The sequence below is a fragment of the Balaenoptera borealis genome, assembly GCF_965194805.1.
Source record: "Balaenoptera borealis genome assembly, chromosome: 5".
In the NCBI taxonomy this organism is placed as follows: domain Eukaryota; kingdom Metazoa; phylum Chordata; class Mammalia; order Artiodactyla; family Balaenopteridae; genus Balaenoptera; species Balaenoptera borealis.
This window is the reverse complement of record NC_138862.1, coordinates 15696027-15716380: the sequence shown is the minus strand read 5'-3', so window position 1 is coordinate 15716380 and position 20354 is coordinate 15696027. Positions and strand designations below refer to the sequence as shown.

The window sequence follows — 20354 nt, the reverse complement described above, 5'->3', positions numbered from 1 at the left end:
AAAAGTATAGATTTCCCATTTTCTCTCCAAATTTAGAAACATTCTCACTAACCTGATATGGATAGACAAGTCAGTTCTCCAGGAGGGAAGTACTTTCAAATAACACCTCATCCCCCTCATTTCCTGAATTTCCTTTCTTACATGGTGTTAACAGTTTCCTCTATTACAATGCAAATATCTCACCCACAGCATAGAGCTAGCAGAAATTTGCCTCTTAGTATGAATTAGCTGCTTTCCCTCTTTTCTGAGACATGCCTCTTGAAGTGATGAGGATTCTGATAAGGGTGGGAGGACTAGTGTTTTGCCTACACAAGCCCTGCTAGGGAGCAAAAGCTGGTGGGAGTGGATGCTTCTGAGGGAACCAAAGTGCTAAGAGAGGTGGTGAGCACTCAGGAAGTAGGGGAGAGCAACTCAAGAGAGAGCTGGGGTTTAGAAACAGGTGGTGGAAGGTAGCAAAGATATCACCATGTACTCACAATCTAGAAATTCAGTAATTAGGACTGCAGCTCCAGCGTGTCCAGTGAGGACTGGCCCAGAAGTTGGCATATTGTGAGCCTCAATGAGTATTTGCCAGCTTTTGAGAAAGACAGGAATAGGGGAAAGAGGACTATATGTGGAGTTGGAAAGCAGACCTGGGTGATGCCACTGGTCATACAAGGTCATACATGTCCCAGGGAATAAGCCACCTTGGGCTATACGTGCAAACTGAGGAATGTGTCTCTTGTAAATAAATGGATTCTGGCTTCAATAAGACAGAATAAGAATTCTCCCTCTGTATTTCAGAATGTCTTTTGTTCTTCTTTGATTGACTACAAATTGGCAAAACCGCAGATATCGTCAAGTAAATTCAATTCTATGTCCTAAAGGCTTTATATATGTTACCTAATTTAATTTGTAAAGTAACACTCTAAAGTATTATTATAGAGATTTACAGATGAGCTAGGAGGCTCAGAAAGGCTAAATAATTTAGGTTATTTAGTTATTCAGGGATATAGCAAAGACTAAAAACTAGGTTTTCCTTATCTGGAAAGATCTTGCTTTTTCTACTGAATCTCAATGCCTATTGTCTTTCAAAAAAGGGTAACAGTGGACACTCAGAGTGGACACTGAAGTTGGACACTCAAAGTGGTCTTCTCTGTGGATCATTATAGGAAAGACTTAGATGTAAGATAAGGGTACTGACTTAACTACTCATTGTGAATGCATTTGAAGGACTGGGAAGGCAGATGACATCGATGTTTTGTTGTTTCCATGACACAATTTTAGGTTCAAAATCAGAGAAGAATCCATCTGAGAATGGGCCACTCCATTACTCTAGTCTATCCTCAAAAGCCAATAGATCAAATTAGCCCAAGTGCTGAGAGAAATTTAAACATAGAGAAAAGGAATGAAGTAGATTTTACAAAATCACTCTAAACTTCAAGTAAGTTAATTAACATTTTGGTTGATAAAACATTTTTTTAATATCTCAAGATGTTTTCAAGCAATGAGTTTCACTATTTTTGAACTCTATTGACTCAGTAACAGTTTTCTTAATTAACTCAATTTTAACCCTGTTTTTTAAAGTCAATATTTTTTCTCTAATTAAATTTATGTTTCTTAAATCTGAAGTCAAAATTTTTGGACTTAGACATGGTCTGCTTCTTCTTATTTTCAGGTTTGGATGTGTTTTGACATAGTAATATTCTTTGTGGATATTTTTAGTGTATGACGTTCTAAGAAATTCTTAATAGTTAAAACTTGAAGAGGAAAATAGATAAGCAGGTGGAAAGTAAAAATACATAGGTTAGAAAAATTCCTATATTATATATTCGTATGCGCATCTGTGTATGTATGCATCACACAGAAAAATATGACTATAAAGGGCTACAGGGGAATTCACTTTGGAGAATGGTGGGATAATGCGTGTGATTTAGGAGAAAGAAATTCTATTATAGTAGGGTATTACTCAAATATTAATAGTGGTTGGTCTATGGTTAATTTTTGAAATAATAGTATTACTTTAGAATGATCTCTCTCTTTACTAATCATGTCCATTTCTCGTTTATAGAAGCTCTCTTTGGACTTTTGCAGTATTATTTCAGGCCTACATGAATATTTTTCATTAAATATCTTGAGTCTTAGTAGACCTCAATTCATATTTATTTAGTACATTAATTCCTTTATTAAATACATATTTATTGAAGATCTGCTTTGTGCCAGCTAGTGCTGGGAATAGAGCAGAACACGAAAAGACAAAATCTCCAGCTTCATGGAGTTTATGTTGTTGTAGGGGATGACAACGAACAAATATAAATATGACATATTGTCATAAGGGCTACAGAGAAAAGTAAAGCAGGTTAGGGGAGGGGGAATAACAGGAAGGGGACTACTATATTAGGTAGCAGGTTCATAGAAGGCCTCTCCGGTGAGGTAGCATTTGAGCAAACCTGAATAGGGGAAGGTTCTAGCCACTGGAAGCAGCAAATCCTGGAGACGCAAGAATGAATGGAATGCTGGACCTGAGATATATAGGCCCAGTGGAATTGAAACCAAAGGACTTTTTAACTTTAAGGTAGAGAAGAAAGAGTTTGAGTACAGAGGCAATTTGAGAACAAAGACCTGTTAGCAATGGGCCTGGGCCTGGGGACATGGGGTGTGCTATCTTGACTCAATGATCAGTCCATTGGATGCCCTTATACTTGTCCTTTAACCTTTCTGTGACTCTGTTTCTATATCCCCAAATTAGCCGCCTCTACTAGAAGCCAAAAGGAAACAGTGAACTGCAAAATGGACTCTTTGGATAAATAAAGGTCAACACTATGCTTCACAGGATCAATTTCAAGGCTCTATCTGCATGACGATGGGATCCGACTACTAGTGGGCAACTGAGTGCTACCACTTTTTTTGACTAATAATGTCATGCTCTAACATAGCTACTGTACCCAATTTTAGAGCAATCTGGTGAGCCACCCTCTTCTGTCCTAATAAATCCCCATTTCCTTTTTATAGTTTAATAACAATAACAGCAATAATAACAGAGACCCCTCCGATTAGATGAAAAGACAATGATAAACTCTAGACCGAATGGGATCTCTCATCCACTGGGACTTGGCTCTGCCATGTTTCCTGTCCGCAGGACCCCTGGACCTGATTGGGTGAGAATGGAATGGCTCTATCTCTCTCATTCAGTGGTTTGCCTCGTCTCAGTCAATATGTACAAACTGTTGTATCAGCTCAGTATAATTGAAGGGAACAGACACTTCTTTGCTACATTAAGCCATACTTGTGATGAATATTTAATGTTTGTCTCGAATCCACAATCTGTGTTAATATAGCTCCAAACTATAACTCTTTTAGTCATACATGCCAAGCACAGGTAAAAATCTCATCCTGTGATAGAGATCTTGTTTGGGAGGTGGGGTTGGGGTGTGGGCAGAAGATTTTGAACCATATTTGAACACACTGGAATTATAAATCCAGCAGGAAAAAACCCCACAAAAATTAGCACCTCTCTCTCTCTTTCTCTCTCTCTTTCTCTCTCTCTCTCTCTCTCTCACTCTCTCCCTCTCCCTCCTTTTCTCTCTCTTTCTTTAGCTTTTCTTCTTCCTTTTCAGAAGTCTAGTATTTCCCTGGATATTCTCTACTTATTCTTATTCAAAGCAATGTTTCAAATCATCCTAAGACTCATTTGTACCAAAATGCTTTCTATCATTGTCTTTCAGATCTCTTTGTGTATTTTGAGTTATTTCAGGTTTAAAAAACAGAAACCTTGAACATGGGATCCTCCAGAACCACTTCATTCATTCATTTATTCTTTTTTGTCATTTGCACCTCATTTAGAAAAGGTAGAAAAAGAAGAGTAATCCGAAGTTTATTTCTCTGTGTGATGATACCTTTCAGTTATCGGTAAATTGCATCATAAAAGCAATAGTGTTTCTCCCGATGACGGGAACAGAGAATGAAATACTATGCCAATTTAAAATGCTATTACCTGCCCACATTCCCAATATCTTTTCCTTTGGATGACACTGTTCCGGCACAGAAATATTTTTTTTTTTTTCCTTCAGTTTTCTTCCATCACACGGGGAGCTTCATTAGAGAATAAAGCAAGAGTAGGTGCATTTGACAACAAGAGACAAATGATGTTAGTGAGAAGCTCTCTGATGAGGCAGTTTGCAATTTATCTGTTCAGCAGTGTACCTGTCTCTCCTTAGGAGGCAGGCTTGGCATCTGCTTCAAGAGCGACATATGGCTGGTATAAAGCACTGTCAGTGTCTGCAGAGGTGTACCTCCATGTACCCAGGACGGTTAGAATGTGAACACACCAACTCTATGGACATCCAGATTTTCCCACATGTGCTTCTGCTTGCTGAGATGTAGCAGAAGCGAGGAAGGCAAGCTAGTTCTGCAGAACCTTTATATGCAGCTTGCTCCTCCTCTTTCCCTCCCTCCTTCCCAAGGTCACATTCCCAGGGACAACCCTCTCCCCACTTACCCTTGCTTTTGTTTATGCTTTGTCTCCATTTGGCTGACAGTGATGGCTACTCCTGTTAACTTTTTTACCTGAGGCTATTACTCTCAGGAAGCTGAAAACAGCAGTTTTTGATAGTAGCCATGCACAGGCTTTCAAAATAGTAAGTCCCCTACATATGAACCTTCAAGTTGCGAACTTTCAAAGATGCAAATGTGTGTTTCATCAACGTCAGGCATGAGTGAAATTGCAGTTTGCCCTCCGTCTCCTATTGCTGATGATCTTTCAGCTCTACCATCTCCCACCTCCTCTCCTATCTCCCACCTCCTCTCCCATCTCCAGTCAATAACTCTTCTTGCCTGTTCACTCGATGCCAGCTCCTGTATGCCAGCTGTTGTACTGTACTACTGTACTTTTCAAGGTACTGGACTGTAAGGTTAAAAATGTTTCCTTTATTTTTTGTTTGTTTGTTTTCTAGGTATTATTTCTGTGAAAAGTATTATAAATCTATTATAGTACAGTATTATATAGCCGATTGTGTTAGCTGGGTAGGAAGGCGAACTTTGTTGGACTTATGAACGAATTGGACTTACGAACGTGCTCTTGGAATGGAACTCGTTCATATGTAGGGGACTTACTGTACATAAAATGTTTTCTCCTCTTCTCATACAAGTCAAAGCACAGGTTATAACACTTTTTCCTCTCACTATGAAAAGCATATGAGATTCTTAACCTAACCCATAAGGAAGTCAAACATTATCTCAAATGATTTTATTTTAAAACTACTTACTGTCATCGTGCCATCCAAAAGGCCAGTCTCGGGCCTGGGTGGGGCCTGAAGTCTCTCCATGGACCACTTCTCAATGATGGATGACACGTGAGGATTGTCAATATTAAGCAGCCGAAACCCGGTCATATTTACACCACTGTACCTATAGAGTTCCAGATCTAAAGCAAATAAGTCCTGCGCAGTATTAAAAATGATAAAAGTAGAAAGAGTTAACATTTTCTGTGCTCTTTAGGCAAAAGAGAACTAATGATTGCAGAAGCAACAAATGATTAAAACAAGAATGGCAGCCATCATCACACTGGTTCTATAAAAGAACATTTCCTCTTGTTTTTCACTTGCATGCTGCCTGACAAACTCTAAGGCAGTAATCAGTTTTCATTTTCATCCTTTTTTTTTTTTTTTTTTTTTTACAATAGTGTTAAAGTTGGTATAAACCAAGAACAAGAATTTAGCTGCCAATAATTAGTATGCCCTTGGGCACAGGATGTGACATTCTGAGAAGCTAGAGAAGTCTGTTCCTAGGATATAGTCTTTGGGGAGTTGAAAGGGATCTTTGTGTCCATTTGATTCATTGCTTTTATTTTCTAGATGAGGAAACTGCGGTTCTGAGTCGTGATGTGACTGGCCTGAGAATGATCCACTTGTCAGTGGCAGTACCACCCTTCTCCCTCATAACTTGCTGCCCCAGGCTGCCTTGAATATTGCAAAGGAGATGAAGTTTGGAACTTGCATATACATTTGACAGAAAGATAACTCTCAGCAAAAAAAAATACCATTCCCTTGCTCACTGAAAATAACCCATGTCCCATATAATGAGAGAATAAAGAATGCCTGGGGCAAATAAGTCCTGAGCAATATTAAAAATGATAAAAGTAGAAAGAGTTAACATTTTCACAAGCTCAGAATAAGAACCAAAGTGTTCTCTTCAGAGAATAAACTGGAGCCTATGGTTGTGTTGATGTGAGTATCTTAACAGTAGTATTTGTTCCCTTTTAGATAATGTTGCAGGGAAAAAACTTGAACCCACCCTAGTATTTTCCATTACAGGTGAAGCTGAGTGTAAACCAGAAGTTTATGTTGACTCATATTTAAAATAAACAAGTGATAATTTCAACTTTTTCCTGTAAAGAAATGTTAGACACTAAAACATGTCATTAAAATATCTCACATTTAAGAATAAACCAAACTTTCAAAATAGCATTTAACAGTTAATAAAAGAAAAAAACTTCCATGAAAATTTCTTACCAATGTAACTGCTTTATGAAAGAACAATACAAAACAGTACATTATTTGTGATGATAGTGGTTACTAAAGAGAAGTAGCTTCAGAAACACTCCATGATGTTTATGTGCAGAAGATGCATATAGATTTATTCTTTTGAATAACTCTTTTCTACATCACTAATTCTTCCCAAGATAACTTTGGATTAGACTGTAGAACCATAAGAATGCATCTCTGAACTCGCTCATGTAAGAAAAAGTATACTGCCTTTTAAATGATTATATTTATTTCCCTTGCACTAACTAATTTTTTCTTTAAGTTTCATTAATACTCATGAGCAAGAGTGGTAGGAATATAAAAGCAAAGCATGGCAGAATGCAGATAAAACCAAAGAGAATTGTTTAAAGAAACAAATTTAAAGAGTAAGACCCAAGGAAGAATGATTCCTTTAGCATACTCAATGAATAGAAGGAAAGTTACTCAAGATACAGGGGGTTCATACAGAAACTTCCAGGATGCATATTGAATCCCTTATTAATTCAACAGTACAAAAATACAATGTGCTAAAATGGATACATTAAGCATGTGCAAAATTAGCTTGGTTTCCAAATTGTTTCTATGCAATATACAATATGGAAAGTTTGAGGTCCAATTTTCAACATCCCCTTGTTAGCGGAGGATGAGGAAAGCAAGAGTGTGAGGGCAACTGGTTTGTCCTTCCATTGAAGACCAACCTTCTTAGGTTTCTTTGTTTATATTTTTCTCATATTTCAACGAAACCAACTCAATTGGTGTGTACACCTGGGAATGATGTGAAGTTCTAAGGCAGATGGCAATCTCACCTTGAGTAAGACCTACGTGTTCATGGTGATGAGGAAAGGACCATATTTGTGATCAGAGTAAGATACTTCCCAGTTCTCAGGGTCTCCCTCAACTGTTCTGACAGAAGACCTGATCAGGATGTCAATGAAGGAGGGAAGACCACGGAAACTTTAGTTCAGAAATTTCTGCCCTGCATCCCACTACCTAGCTCCCAGCTCAGGAGCAGTGATAATTTTGACAACTGCTCCAAAGCATTTGTCTCACGGCATCCTCTGCAGCCCTTCATGCTCTTAGAGATACTTGAGTTAGGGATGGAATTTACTACTTCTAGAAGTATGTGTATGGTAGCTGCCTGATCCTTGTTCCAAACTTTGATTTCCCTAACGTACTAGCCTGCCTTGCCAGTTTTATTTGGTAAAATGATACTCTTACTGAATCTCCCAAAATCTGGGTAGATTTTAGTCGACACACTTTTATAGGTTAGAAATGGAGGTTGGCCCTGTGTTTTCTTCTCACGTAAAAGAGTGGAGTATGTGTGTTGGGAGGGGTGTATTGCGTGTGTGTGTGTGTGTGTATGGCGAGAGCTATCACATCATTTTGATTTGTTAACTGCCTAAATCATTCTCCCTTGATCTGATAATCTGTCAAAATTTAAAGTTGTATAGTTTCTTTTGAATTTCTCCAGCTTACAGCCATGATTTTTCTTATGATGAAAAATGTTCAATGTGGAAAGCATCTCCCAAGCTCTTTATCTTGATGGTCTTCAAAACACCTGACAGGTGAACCTTGGCCAACCCAGCTATCCACTGGACACAGGTGGTGAAATCACATCAGATCAAAGAATGCCAAGATACTCTTCGGTGTGCCCTCTAATGTATATAGAAAATGTAGATGATTCTTCTTTATTACTAGTTTGTACTTTGTCAGTTTCTATTTAATGAAAGCTTCATTTTAATTCCTTTCTGGGTGCACTTGCATTGATGCTAGTTAAGAAAAGAAAAAGAAAGAAAGAAAGAAAGAAAGAAAGAAAGAAAGAAAGAAAGAAAGAAAGGAAGGAAGGAAGGAAGGAAGAAAAAAGAAAGAAAGAAAGAAAGAAAGGAAGGAAGGAAGAGGAAAGGAAGGAAGGAAAGAAGGAAGGAAGGAAAGAAGGAAGGAAGGAAGGAAGGAAGGAAAGAAAGAAGAAAGAAAGAAAGAAAGAAAGAAAGAAAGAAAGAAAGAAAGAAAGAAAGGAAGGAAGGAAGGAAGGGAGGAAGACACCTGCTGTTCAGCATTTCTGGATTTAGAGGGTTCTTAGGAAAGTAAAACAAATCTCCATGACAATAACCTGCCTTGACACTGGTGGGGCTGATTTAAAAATAACTGAAGATTTTTTTTTATAGTGTGGAATACATTTCCACCAGATACGCTTACCAGGGTTGTGAAAAAGTAATGATAGTACTCAGTCATCATGCCCATGAACAGGATCTGCAAAAGAGAAATAAGGGAAGAATCAGAAACAGAATTATAATAAGAAATAGATAATTAGTAGGTTGACTGCAATAGCTTGGAGACATAGAATAGGAAGGGACTTTAGAAATCCATAGACTCAGTAGATCAGAAACCTGAGACAAACCAATGATGGATGTGGAGCTAGGATCCAGGCCACTGACCTCCATCCAATGCACTTTCAGTATGCTATGTTTGACCTTCATGGAAGTAATTGGTCTGATGATCAAATTTAAAAATAGTTTATGCTCAACAAATTTTATATCTGGAGTTGCCCGTAATGACACAGAGTTTTGCCTTTCCTTCTCCCTGGGTTTCTGAGTAATCCCATGCTTAGATATATATTTTATTGATCTCCTTAGCTTTAGTACTTATAATAATGCCTCAGAATAAAACTCATTAAACTCAATAAAACTCATTAAATGTTGAATTGGCAATACTGAAATGTAGATATATTTAAATGAGGATTTATAAATATGTGTATCTCTGAAACTCTTCTTTCTACCCCTTTCCCATCTTATCCCATAGAGTGAGTAGGGGAAAAGAGGATTGTTTATAGATAGAAGGATGGGGACTATTTTTATACCTATTCTCACTGCCTCTTAATTCTGAGTCTGTTACCTAATTGGGATCCTGACAGTTCCAAACATCCTGTGTCTACCTGGAGGTAGACAGAAAGGACAGGGGTTCTAGGTAGAGGTAGTTTCTTAAAACTGTGATCTTATTTTTGGATTCCTGAAAATGGTGTCCACTGAGAAGAAACAGTTGCAAATGCTTTGGAGATAAGATATTGTCATCAATCTTCTAAATCAAGAGTATCACCTTCCTTGGCGCAGGTCACAAAGGACTGTTTGAGTGTTGTCTTTTTGGTATTTGCATAGAAATGGATGGAGAAGACTTAGAAATGAAACTTTCAAGACAGTTTTCCCCACAACACTGATATATTCTGGACGCAAATGAGAATCCCCTCTGGAAGTTTTAAAATCAGATATTCTTAGGCTCCATCCCAGAGACATCCAGAATTAGAATTTCTGAGAGTGGAGCTTCTATATTTCACAGCAGTGGCGGAAAATCACTGGTCTATAGAAAACATGTCCGTTTGCATTAAGGAACAAAGACTTTCATAACTTCAGTTGAAGAGATGGATTGAAAAGTTCTTCAGAAAAGCAACACAAGTTATTGGAGCTTTTATAAGGTGTCTAAGATATGTAAACTAGAATGATTTTACATGAAAGGGGATAAAAAATGGAGAGGGTATTTGGAGATGGCATGTAACATACACGAGCACAGATCTGACACGTCTTATGCCCTCTCTGCTAACATGGAAACCAGAGGAATATTTGGTGAAATTGTAATGTCATGAAGGTAAGACAAATGACAGGAAACTCTCTCTGTGAATCATAAGCCCACAGTATGTAAGTCACTCCTATGGTGATAACAAGACCAGGTGCACAATAGGATTTTTAAAAGGGTAGGATTGCTTTAGGGCCATCAATAACATTTAAAGTCATGCTTGGTGAGGTCTTATTAGCTGGCCTCTTATATCACTGGAGCATAAAGAGCTAACCTGCTGGGGTCAGTCAGGAATTCAAATTTTCATTTAGGTTGTTAGTATAATTGCAGCCAAGACTATCTCTTGAAAGGGAACTGGAAAGTTTTATGTCAAGATATAGACCTGGACACTGAGGTTTAAAGTATTGTTTCTGAAAAAACACAAAGGCACCTGAGTTTCCAGCTTTTCACATGGGCTAATTTTTCTTTTTAAACTTTATTGTGGGGGCATTTGATCACCAATTGAGAGTATAGGCTTTTTTTTTAAAGCAACCACTCAACTAATTATTATTATTATTATTATTTATAATTTCTGGAAGCAAATATTCATTTGATATGTCTCTTAATGTTAGAAAAGAGTTACACAGATGCAGTGAATAAATAGCTAATGGACCTGCTTTTGTTGCAGAAAGAATCCTTGGGTCTTCCAGATACACTTTTTATTTGATATACTAGAAAAATCCCCATTCTTGACTTTCCTACCTAGTGCCTGGGTCAGTGCTTCCTGGTTCTTCCCTTGAATTTCCTAGAAATGAAAATTAAGAAACAAGTATAGTCATGGATCACTGAGCTGTCAATTTTGTGGACTCTCTAGGACATGGGTGAATGAGAAGTGTTTAGATAGAAATAATGCCAATAGCACCAAAGCTCTTTATAATGGTTTGTAGACTGATTGGGACTGACTGCTCTGTTGTCAAATGGTAGTATACTTTATACTTTATAGCATTCACACCACGATTTTCTCTCTGTGTGTTGGTATTTCAGCTAAAAGTCATTAAGAGATTACGGAAATGTCATATCAAGATAAATGTCAGTTTTTCAAATACTGTAATCATGATATGGGGATTTTTAAATGGTTCTTTGCAAAACTGACTTTTTCCTAACAAACACCACCTTGTCTGAATTTTTTTACTGTATTTTGCTGGATTGACCAGGAGGCACTGACTTAGGCACTGTACACTTTACCAAGACAGTATTACTAGGAACTAGTTTTGGCTCTATTTAAATCATTTTTAATGGTGCAAAACACATCACATCACATCACACACACTAATAAGTAATAAACGTGTCTGTCAATACTATTTGTACTGACGGCACATTCCCCTTAATTGCTTCCACCAATATTTTAATAATAGTTGTTTCCTAACAGAATTATTCTTATTAAATATCCCCTTGAAACCATATTATTGACAGATTGATAGACTGTAAAAACCTAGCCCTTTCAATAGAATTTTATATCTATAGTAGGGATGTATTTAATACCTATTAGTCTTCTTGATTTTGGAAGACCCATAGGGTGGATTTCCTTAGTGCCAGTTCCAATTTTCCAATGTGATAGAATTGCATTTCCTGGCCCCTTGCGCTTGGGTGGAGCCATGCACTGGTTTTGGTCAAGGAAGTGGGAAAGATACTGACATATGTCACCCTCCAGAGATCTCACTCACCCTGACAGGTGACTACCATGATTATCAGTGCCAGACAAGCCAATTTTTTGTTTTTGTTTTTGTATTTCTGAATAAATACAATTATATGTTTCATAAATACTGTAAGGTATGTCATGACTTTCTTTTGATTACTAGAGACTTTAGGGTCAAAGTTGTGGGTCCTCCATTAGCAACTACTCAGGAACATAGGATATATATTCTATGTGCTAATGCCATTCAGTTTTATGTTTTTCTTTAATTTTTCCCTTGGTACCAACTTCATCCCTTTCTTAAAAAATATTTATGACTTTTTTCAAATGTATTTTTCTAGGCTGTTTCAGTTCTTTGTATAATAAAGATATAACATGAATAAATTATCCTGGTTGGGAGAAGCGGCATAATTTTTTTTTCCATAAAGAGAGATGAACTATTCAGATCTTATATAGCTGGGTTGGGTTAGGGTAACAAAAAAGGCCTCCAACAAAATACCACTCATAGTTAATCATATTCTATGTCCTTGCAGAATCAATGATAAGAACTCAAAAGTTCTTGTAGATGGTGATGGTTCATTTTATGTGTCAACTTGACTGGGCCAAGGGGTGCCCAGATTAAACGTTATTTCTGGGTGTGTCTGTGAGGCTGTTTCCAGATGAAATAAACTTTTGAGAAAGCAGATGACTCTTCCCAATATGGTGGGCATCATCCAATCCACTGAGAGTTTGATTAGAATAAAAAGGCAGAGGAAGAAGGAATTCACCCCTTTTCCTTCCTGCCTGACTGCCTGAGCTGGGACTTTGGCGTTCTCCTGCCCTTTGACTGAGATTTTCACCACTGACTCTTCTGATTTTCAGGCCTATAGTTTCAGACTGTAATTACACCACAGCCTTTCTCGGTCTCTAGCTTGCACATGGCAGACTGTGGGCCTTCTCAGTCTCCATAGTTAAGTGAATCAATTCTTCATAATAAATCTCTTCATATATATTTCCTATGGGTTCTGTTTCTCTGGAGAACCCTGGCTAATACAGAGAACAATACCAAAATACTAAAAGTCCTACATACTCTGCATACGTATGACATTCCTTTCTATCTAGATAACACAGTCCTTAAACGAGTGAGGGGAAGAGAGGCTGACACCTACGTGAAGGCTTTCTCTGTATTATGCTATTATAGAAATGCCACAGACTATTCTATTGTTTCAGTGGCTAGAAAATAATTACTGTTTTCTTTCTTTTGTAGTCAAAATGAATCATCAGAAAGCAGAATAAAACTCATTGACATCTTTATTCCTGTCTTGCCCCTAGGTTCATCAGAACCATTTTATTTTTAGATTCCATGTATATGTGTTATCATATGGTATTTGTTTTTCTCTTTCTGACTGACTTCAGTCTGTATGACAGACTCTAGGTCCATCCACCTCACTACAAATAACTCAGTTTTGAGAATGGACTTGAGGACACGGGGAGGGGGAAGGGGAAGCTGGGACGAAGTGAGAGAGTGGCATGGACATATATACACTATCAAATGTAAAATAGATAGCTAGTGGGAAGCAGCTGCATAGCACAGGGAGATCAGCTCGGTGCTTTGTGACCACCTAGTGGAGTGGGATAGGGAGGGTGGGAGGGAGATGCTAGAGGGAGGGGATATGGAGATATATGTATACATATAGCTGATTCACTTTGTTGTACAGCAGAAACTAACACACCATTGTAATGCAATTATACTCTAATAAGCATGCTAAAAAAAAAAAAATAATAACTCATTGACAGTTGACTCTTGGAAGGACAACTCTAATGACCCCACTGTTATCAAGGTTCTCTGAAGCACAGTTGTTGTTCATTAACTATGATGGCTCCACTTTTGCCCAGCTGTTCTCTGGAGTTTTTACAATAGAACTCTCATGGCCTTGTTCACAATAGTATTGACTCTTCCTGGTCTAGCTCTGTTGTTCTTTGCAAAGACGGTATTTTGGATTTAGATGAGTAGAGGTATCACATACAGCCTGAGCATCACAAAGACCATAGTTTAGTTTGTCTTGAGAACCCTCATCCAAGTCTAGATGAAGAGAGTTTGTAGAGTCTAATTCCTATGGTTGGTGACAGAGTTGGTCTATAAGACACTTGGAAATTCTCTGAGAAAAATCTTCGCATAACATGTCCTGGTATAAAGACACCTATGTCACATTTCAACAGGATCATTTTCCTGAAGGCAATGCAGAGCTATGGAGACAGCAATTCTCCACAAACTCTCAGCATCCATTGCTAAAAGCAATTCATACATCACAAATAATTGGCATAATGCTGCTATCATAGTAGCAGAAACTTAAAATGGAACCTGGAGTGCTCCTAAGCATTTTTGAGGGATTCTTATAATATTCATAAGGGGTTTTATTACTGCATCTTTCCATTGAAAAATAGGTGTCTTAGAAGTGTATATTGACTAACCTAAAGTGTATTGCTCCTTTTATAGCTTTCTCAATATCAAAATAAATTCTAAACCATCAGACATGATTTCTAGTCAATAATTTCAAGTGAACAACTTCCAAATGTGTGACGTACAATGTGGCTAAAATAATATTTTTACCTCAAGATAGAAATAAGTTATTTCAGCATAAAAAAAATCTTCAGGAAACCAGTTGAATAATATCAAGTCTCAGAGAAGCAGTTTTAAGAAGAAGGTTTGAGCTCTAGGATGTAGCTCTTTCTCACCTGCCAACTTTGGTACTACGGGCTGCAATTGCACTCTCCTCTGAGCAGAATGCTCCTTTGGCAACGTAGTTTTTAACGTTGGTCACCAGTAGAACAAGCTAGGTAAATTAGGCCTTTAGATCAGTCTTTACTGATGCAAAAAAAGACACTCATACAATACTGAATGACTGTAACTTATATCTACAAAGGTAACAGTGGAATGTATGGAAAATAGCATTGGACCCCTGAAAACCCTGACATGTAGAAAACTACCCATATCCTTATGGAGTAGGATGAATAATGGCCCCTTAAAAATGTCCACATCCTAATTTCCAGAATATGCTAATATGTTACCTTACATGGCAGAAGAACTTTGCAGATGTGATTAAGTTAAGGATCTTAGTTTATGGGAAATTACTCTGGATTATCCAGGTGGGCCCAGTGTAATCACAAGGGTTCTTATAAGATGGAAGCAGATGGTCAGAAGGCAGAGGAGGTGATGTGAAGATGGAAAGAGAGGGAATGAAAGGCAGTGTGATGTGGGACCACAAGCCAAGGAATGAGGACAGCTTCTAGAAGCTGGAAAAGACAAGGAATTAGATATTCCCTGAATCCTCCAGAAGGAAAATAGCCCTGTCAACAGCTTGATTTTAGACTTCTGACCTCCAGAATTGTAAAAGAGTAAATTTTTATTGTTTAAGCCACTACATTTATGATAATTTGTTACAGCAGAATATGAAACCAACGCTCCTCATTTGCTCATCTTTCTGGGATTATGGCCTATGAGATTGCACAATTTTGGTGTATTGCTATCAAGAGCATGTATCAAGAGGAAAAATGACTTGTTTGAAGTTGAAAACTTTCTAAATTTCTTTGTGCCCCTCCATTCACACACATATACTAACCACATGCATGTACACAGATACAGCTACCCACAAAGAGTCTAGGGTTTTCCTTCCATTTGAAGATAGTGCTATGCCACTTACAAACCCAGACCACTTTCCTCCTGCCTCCAAGTGAAATCAAAGGAAAGCAAAGAGTATTCCACATAGTGTTGGTGAATGGAATAGCTGCACTATTTGAGAGTGTCTTTCAGTCTTAATTCATTTATAAGCTTCTCTCTCTAGAGGTATGGTCAGAAGAAGAAGGGAAGCTGATACTAATAGATATTAATAAATGGAGTGGAGCCCAATGGGGTTTAGTTTAGCCTCAGAAGATAAACCTACTAGAAGAGCCACATGGCATCATCCAGGTACACAGCAGAAGCGATTATGCTATTTAGGGAGTACAGTCTCCTGACAACAGAGCAGGAAAAAAAAAGATTTCCCCTAGCAGAATGAAATAGGCAACCTGGCAAATAGGAGAGAGTGGAGCTTTTGGAGGATTACATGAACCCAAAGAAAAAAACTCTCTGCAACATCCAAGGGAAATTGGTGGAAATATGAGGTATAAGAAAGACCATAGTAGAAGAAAAGTTTTAACAGCAAAGAACTGAACGAATCTTGAAGTTGGAAATTTAGCAGAGAATATGTTGCATACACTGTAATCTTTTTGCAATAAGCTTCTTTCATAACGGTGGTAATAAAAACTATACCTCAAATTTGCCTGAGGGTAACCTTTTGAGGGAGAGATTAGTCATGTAGTCACTAAATGGTGGTCTTGTTGGTCTCATGATATCTCTGTAGCACAATAAAGTTATCATAATTTGGGTCCTGTTTCTCAGTTTTTTGGCTTTTTAGATGACTTTATTTTGTCAATTTATCTAGTAGCTATCAGGCTTAGAAAACTATTATTTTTATCAGTGTTTCTCAGTGCATTAGTATCTCCAAAGAACTCTTTAAAAACACCCATGCCTGTACCCTATCCCTAAATATTCTGATTTATTTGGTCTAGGTTCTAGGCATTGGTATCTGTGATACCAAGACTCTCCAGGTGATACTTACATACAGCCAGAGCTGAGAACCACTGATTTATATTAACCAAACTCATATTTTAAAGGCATAACAATAATGATCAAAACTATTATTTGATGAGTGCTACAACATGTCCACTGCTGTGATAGGTTCTTTATCTACTGTTGGGGAGGAAGTGTTATCCTCAATTTATAGATGTGAGTATAGTTATAGTACTTGAGCCCAGGTTTGATTTCAATCCTGGGCTCTTTGTGCTATATTTATAATAGGAGGTATATGTGGGAGGAAAGTCAGTAATTTGTACAAAGTCCTTCTGTACTTTGAGAACTCAAATAAAAGCGTATGGTTCTTTAGTGAGAGCAAAGTTAGAAGGACAAAGTTAGAAGGACAGGAATTTATCTTAAGGAATGAATCCATCAAGCCAAGAGAGCTTGATAAGTTGCCCCTCTATTCTTGTTCAGAGAGCTGGACCCCATTATAAAAGGTTGTACCATGGATGATGCTGCAGGTATTATGAGGAGCCTCACTCACTTCTCCTCCTTCTGTCAGGAATTCAGACCTACATAGCTCTTCTATTACAACATCTCTTTAGATATTAGAATTAATTAGATTCTAATTTTAAATCCCTTTAGTGATCTTTCAGGAGGAACTTCAGTCTCTTTAATGGGGTCAGCTTTCATGAAGAAAAGATAGTTTGGGACTTCCCCAGTGGCACAGTGGTTGGGAGTCCGCCTGCCAATGCAGGGGACACGGGTTTGAGCCCTGGTCCGGGAGGATCCCACGTGCTGCAGAGCAACTGGGCGCCTACGCCACAACTGCTGAGCCTGCACGCTGCAGCTGCTGAGGCCAGCGCGCCTGAAGCCCATGCTCCGCAACGGGAAGGGAGGGGCATCTCAGTGAGAGCTCCGCGCACCGCAACAAAGACCCAACACAGCCAAAAATAAATAAATAAATAGATAAATAAATAAATAAATTTAAATCTTCAGAAAAGTTTTAAAAAAAAAAAGTACTACTTTAAAAAAAAAAGGAAAGGATAGTTTGTAAAAAAAATTGTAATGCAATTGTTAAAATTGTGTGATACACATAATAATAGATATTTTTGTGTGCTTGATGTTATAATGGCAGTGGACACAAGGTGCTTAGGGCTTTGCATGACATGCTAAACAATGCGGGCTTTATACTTAAGGCAATAAGGGGGTGGGGCGGGCAATCAGGAATTTCAAACTTGAGAGGGGTAAGATCAGATATTTTATTTAAAATGAACAGTTTCTGAGGCCACATGGAGGCTGGGTGGAGAAAAAGAGAGGGAGAGGACTTGTGACGGAGAGATCAATTGTTCTAGCACAGGAGGAAGATGATGAAAGTGATGGAGAAAAGGAGGTAGAATCTGAAATATAGTTAGAAGGCAGAATCTACAACATTTGGTAACTAATAAATAAGAAAGGTGAGGGAGAGTCAAGGACATTCCCAGGTTTCTGGCTTGAGTAATCGAATGGTATTTCTGGTTGGTGGGAGGAAGGATGAGGAGGAAGAAGCAATATGTTAAGTCTGGCATGGAGATTGAATGACATCAGATGAGATCCTCATAAGGTTGGGAGACTTGGTAATTCAGACTGAAAGGAGGTTTGGGAACCACTATTGTGATATGGTGGAGGAGGTGACGCAGTGATAGAGTTAGGATTGGTAAGCACTGTATCACTCTTGTAGTTTTGCCTAGATACCATATCACTAATAATACTGATGATGCTAATCCGTAACATGTGGGATACTTCATGCATCAGTGGTGGGCTGCTTAGTGCCTTATAGGCATTGTCACATTTAAGTTTTCTCAAAACAGCATGAGCTATGGGCTATGACATTCCCATTTTACAGATGCAGCAAAGAACAAATAACTAAGTCCTCTACTAAACCTCATTCAATACATTGAAGTTTTTCATAGTACTTTATTCTTCCTTTACCCTGGCACAGTCTTTAGCACATAGAAAACAGCCAATACATGTCAACTGAATAAATGGTGAAATTTAGATCTTACAGGGTCATGCTTATAACAGAAAGGATGTGGCTAACAGTCATGGGGAAAGTAGGGTGGAGGGATCTTTTTGGTAAAATCTTGCATTTATGAAAGGTTGAAGACACAGGTATGGTTAACATAATGAATTGATTTTTAACCTACTTCAGTCTTCAGCCTTCTTTAGGGAATCAGATAGAAGCTATGGATCTTTTCCCCTGAGAAAGTCACACCGAGGGGCACAGACATCCTCAAAATTTTGAATAGAGCTGAGGATCACTGATCCTGCTACAGGCTTAAGACATGCTTTTTGTTATACACATCTTCAGATTCCTTACATGATTCCTTTTAAATTACCCCCACTTCTCTTGCAAAGATAATTTCTCTTATTGCCTATTACAGCCAAATTTTGATGTAGCTGGAATTAAGCATTAGAGCATTTCTGAGGCATATATGTGATTTTTATTGCCTCTCAATTCGGATTGAAACAAATCTAAGTCCTTTTCCAAATCTACTCACTGGAGGTTTTAGAGCATCCTCGGAAGGGCATCTTGTACACTAAGAATACAAACAAATTGCAAACCCTTTCAGTAAATTTTTGATTATTCATAGAGGTCAATTAATTCTTGTGTATATTAATAACATACTCATATCTATGAACTGCTCCTTACAATCCAAACTAACTATGTGCTCAGGAAATGTAAATAGATTTTAATATCAGCCTGAGAGAAACATAGTTAGAATAAGAATGTGCTGCCAAAAAAATTATATAACAAACTGCAAATTATCATCCAGTTAGTATAAACTGAGATTCATCATGATTACATTGTCAGTATTTATCCAAAGTAATGAACTTCTCATCAATTAAGTATCTCAAAGACTACCAAAGGGCTCTAAAAAACCTTAAAAAAGAATGAACTGCTTAATTATTTCCCCATTTCTTTGAAAGCCTACTAAGTACAAGGCAATGTGCTAGTTCTTTATGTCTAGACGCTAGTAAGAGGATTCTTGATCGCTTGTATGCATGGACGCTCAGAGCTGAAGGGAAACTTAGCAACAATTAGAATCTAATCCAACAATCCTATTTTACAGGTGAGGTGACTGAGTCTCAGAAAAATAAACAGACTCGCTCAAAGTAGCATATTAAGACGGGCTATGAAACTCAGATCAGAGACACATTAGACCCTGGTTTGAAATTCCAGCCTTGCCATCTAGTGTATGCTCTGGAACCTCATTCTTCTCATTTGTAACATGGGATATTTTGAGGCAGTAAAAAGATAACACTTCAGTCAAATACATAGCCTATTCTGGCACACAATGACTACCCAATAAATGGCATTTATTTTATCCTATTAGGGGAAGAGCAGAGTTTGCAACTGCATCTCCCAACTTTCAGTCTAAGACGCTAGTCACAGTTCCCTACTGCTTTAGAAATTAGCTTATGGTCTCCAACCAGTAAATTGGCATTAGACAGCTAAACTCTTGTGACATTCATTTTCAAGGTCTCTTTTTGCCTTAAGGTGGCAGGGATTTGGGGTTTTGTTGTTGTTTTCATTGTTGTATCTTTATCACCTTCAATCAGTGCTCAACAAATATGTGTTGAATGAAATAAATGAATTTCTTTACCATGTCCCCACCACATTCGCTACTTGGCTTCAATATAAACAACATTTCTTGAGAACTTGTGTAAACTAGAAATGATTGGATGTTTGAGAATCAAAGGAAATAACGCATCCAAGAAATATGAAGCTTAACTAAAATGTGTTCCAGGTTCCATTACTTGTAGAATCAGTTGACTTCTTGGTGTACATAACAGTAGCAGAATAGGATACATTCTTTTCCTTTTAAATCCTGAGATAAGTTTCAAATCCCAGCCTAGCCACTTGCTGGCTCTGTGACTTTGGGCAAGTTACAAAATCTCTCTGAAATCTGTCAGTTTCTTGTATGCAGAATTTTCTCATAAAAATTAAATGAGTGATGCATTTCATTTGCTTAGGACAGTG

At 37.8% G+C, this 20354-nt stretch overlaps 1 protein-coding gene across 10 annotated transcripts in view; it reads right to left on the bottom strand.

The window, feature by feature from the left end:
* GRIK1 (glutamate ionotropic receptor kainate type subunit 1) overlaps positions 1 to 20354 on the bottom strand; it is a 425622-nt gene that overhangs the window by 125331 nt on the left and 279937 nt on the right. For all 10 annotated transcript variants that reach the window (XM_082391894.1, XM_082391896.1, XM_082391895.1 and 7 more), the window contains 2 exons: positions 8697 to 8750; positions 5244 to 5417 (listed from right to left, as the gene is read on the bottom strand). In XM_082391894.1, coding sequence (XP_082248020.1) covers positions 5244 to 5417; positions 8697 to 8750 — 228 coding nt within the window. The remainder of the gene's footprint in view (positions 1 to 5243; positions 5418 to 8696; positions 8751 to 20354) is intronic.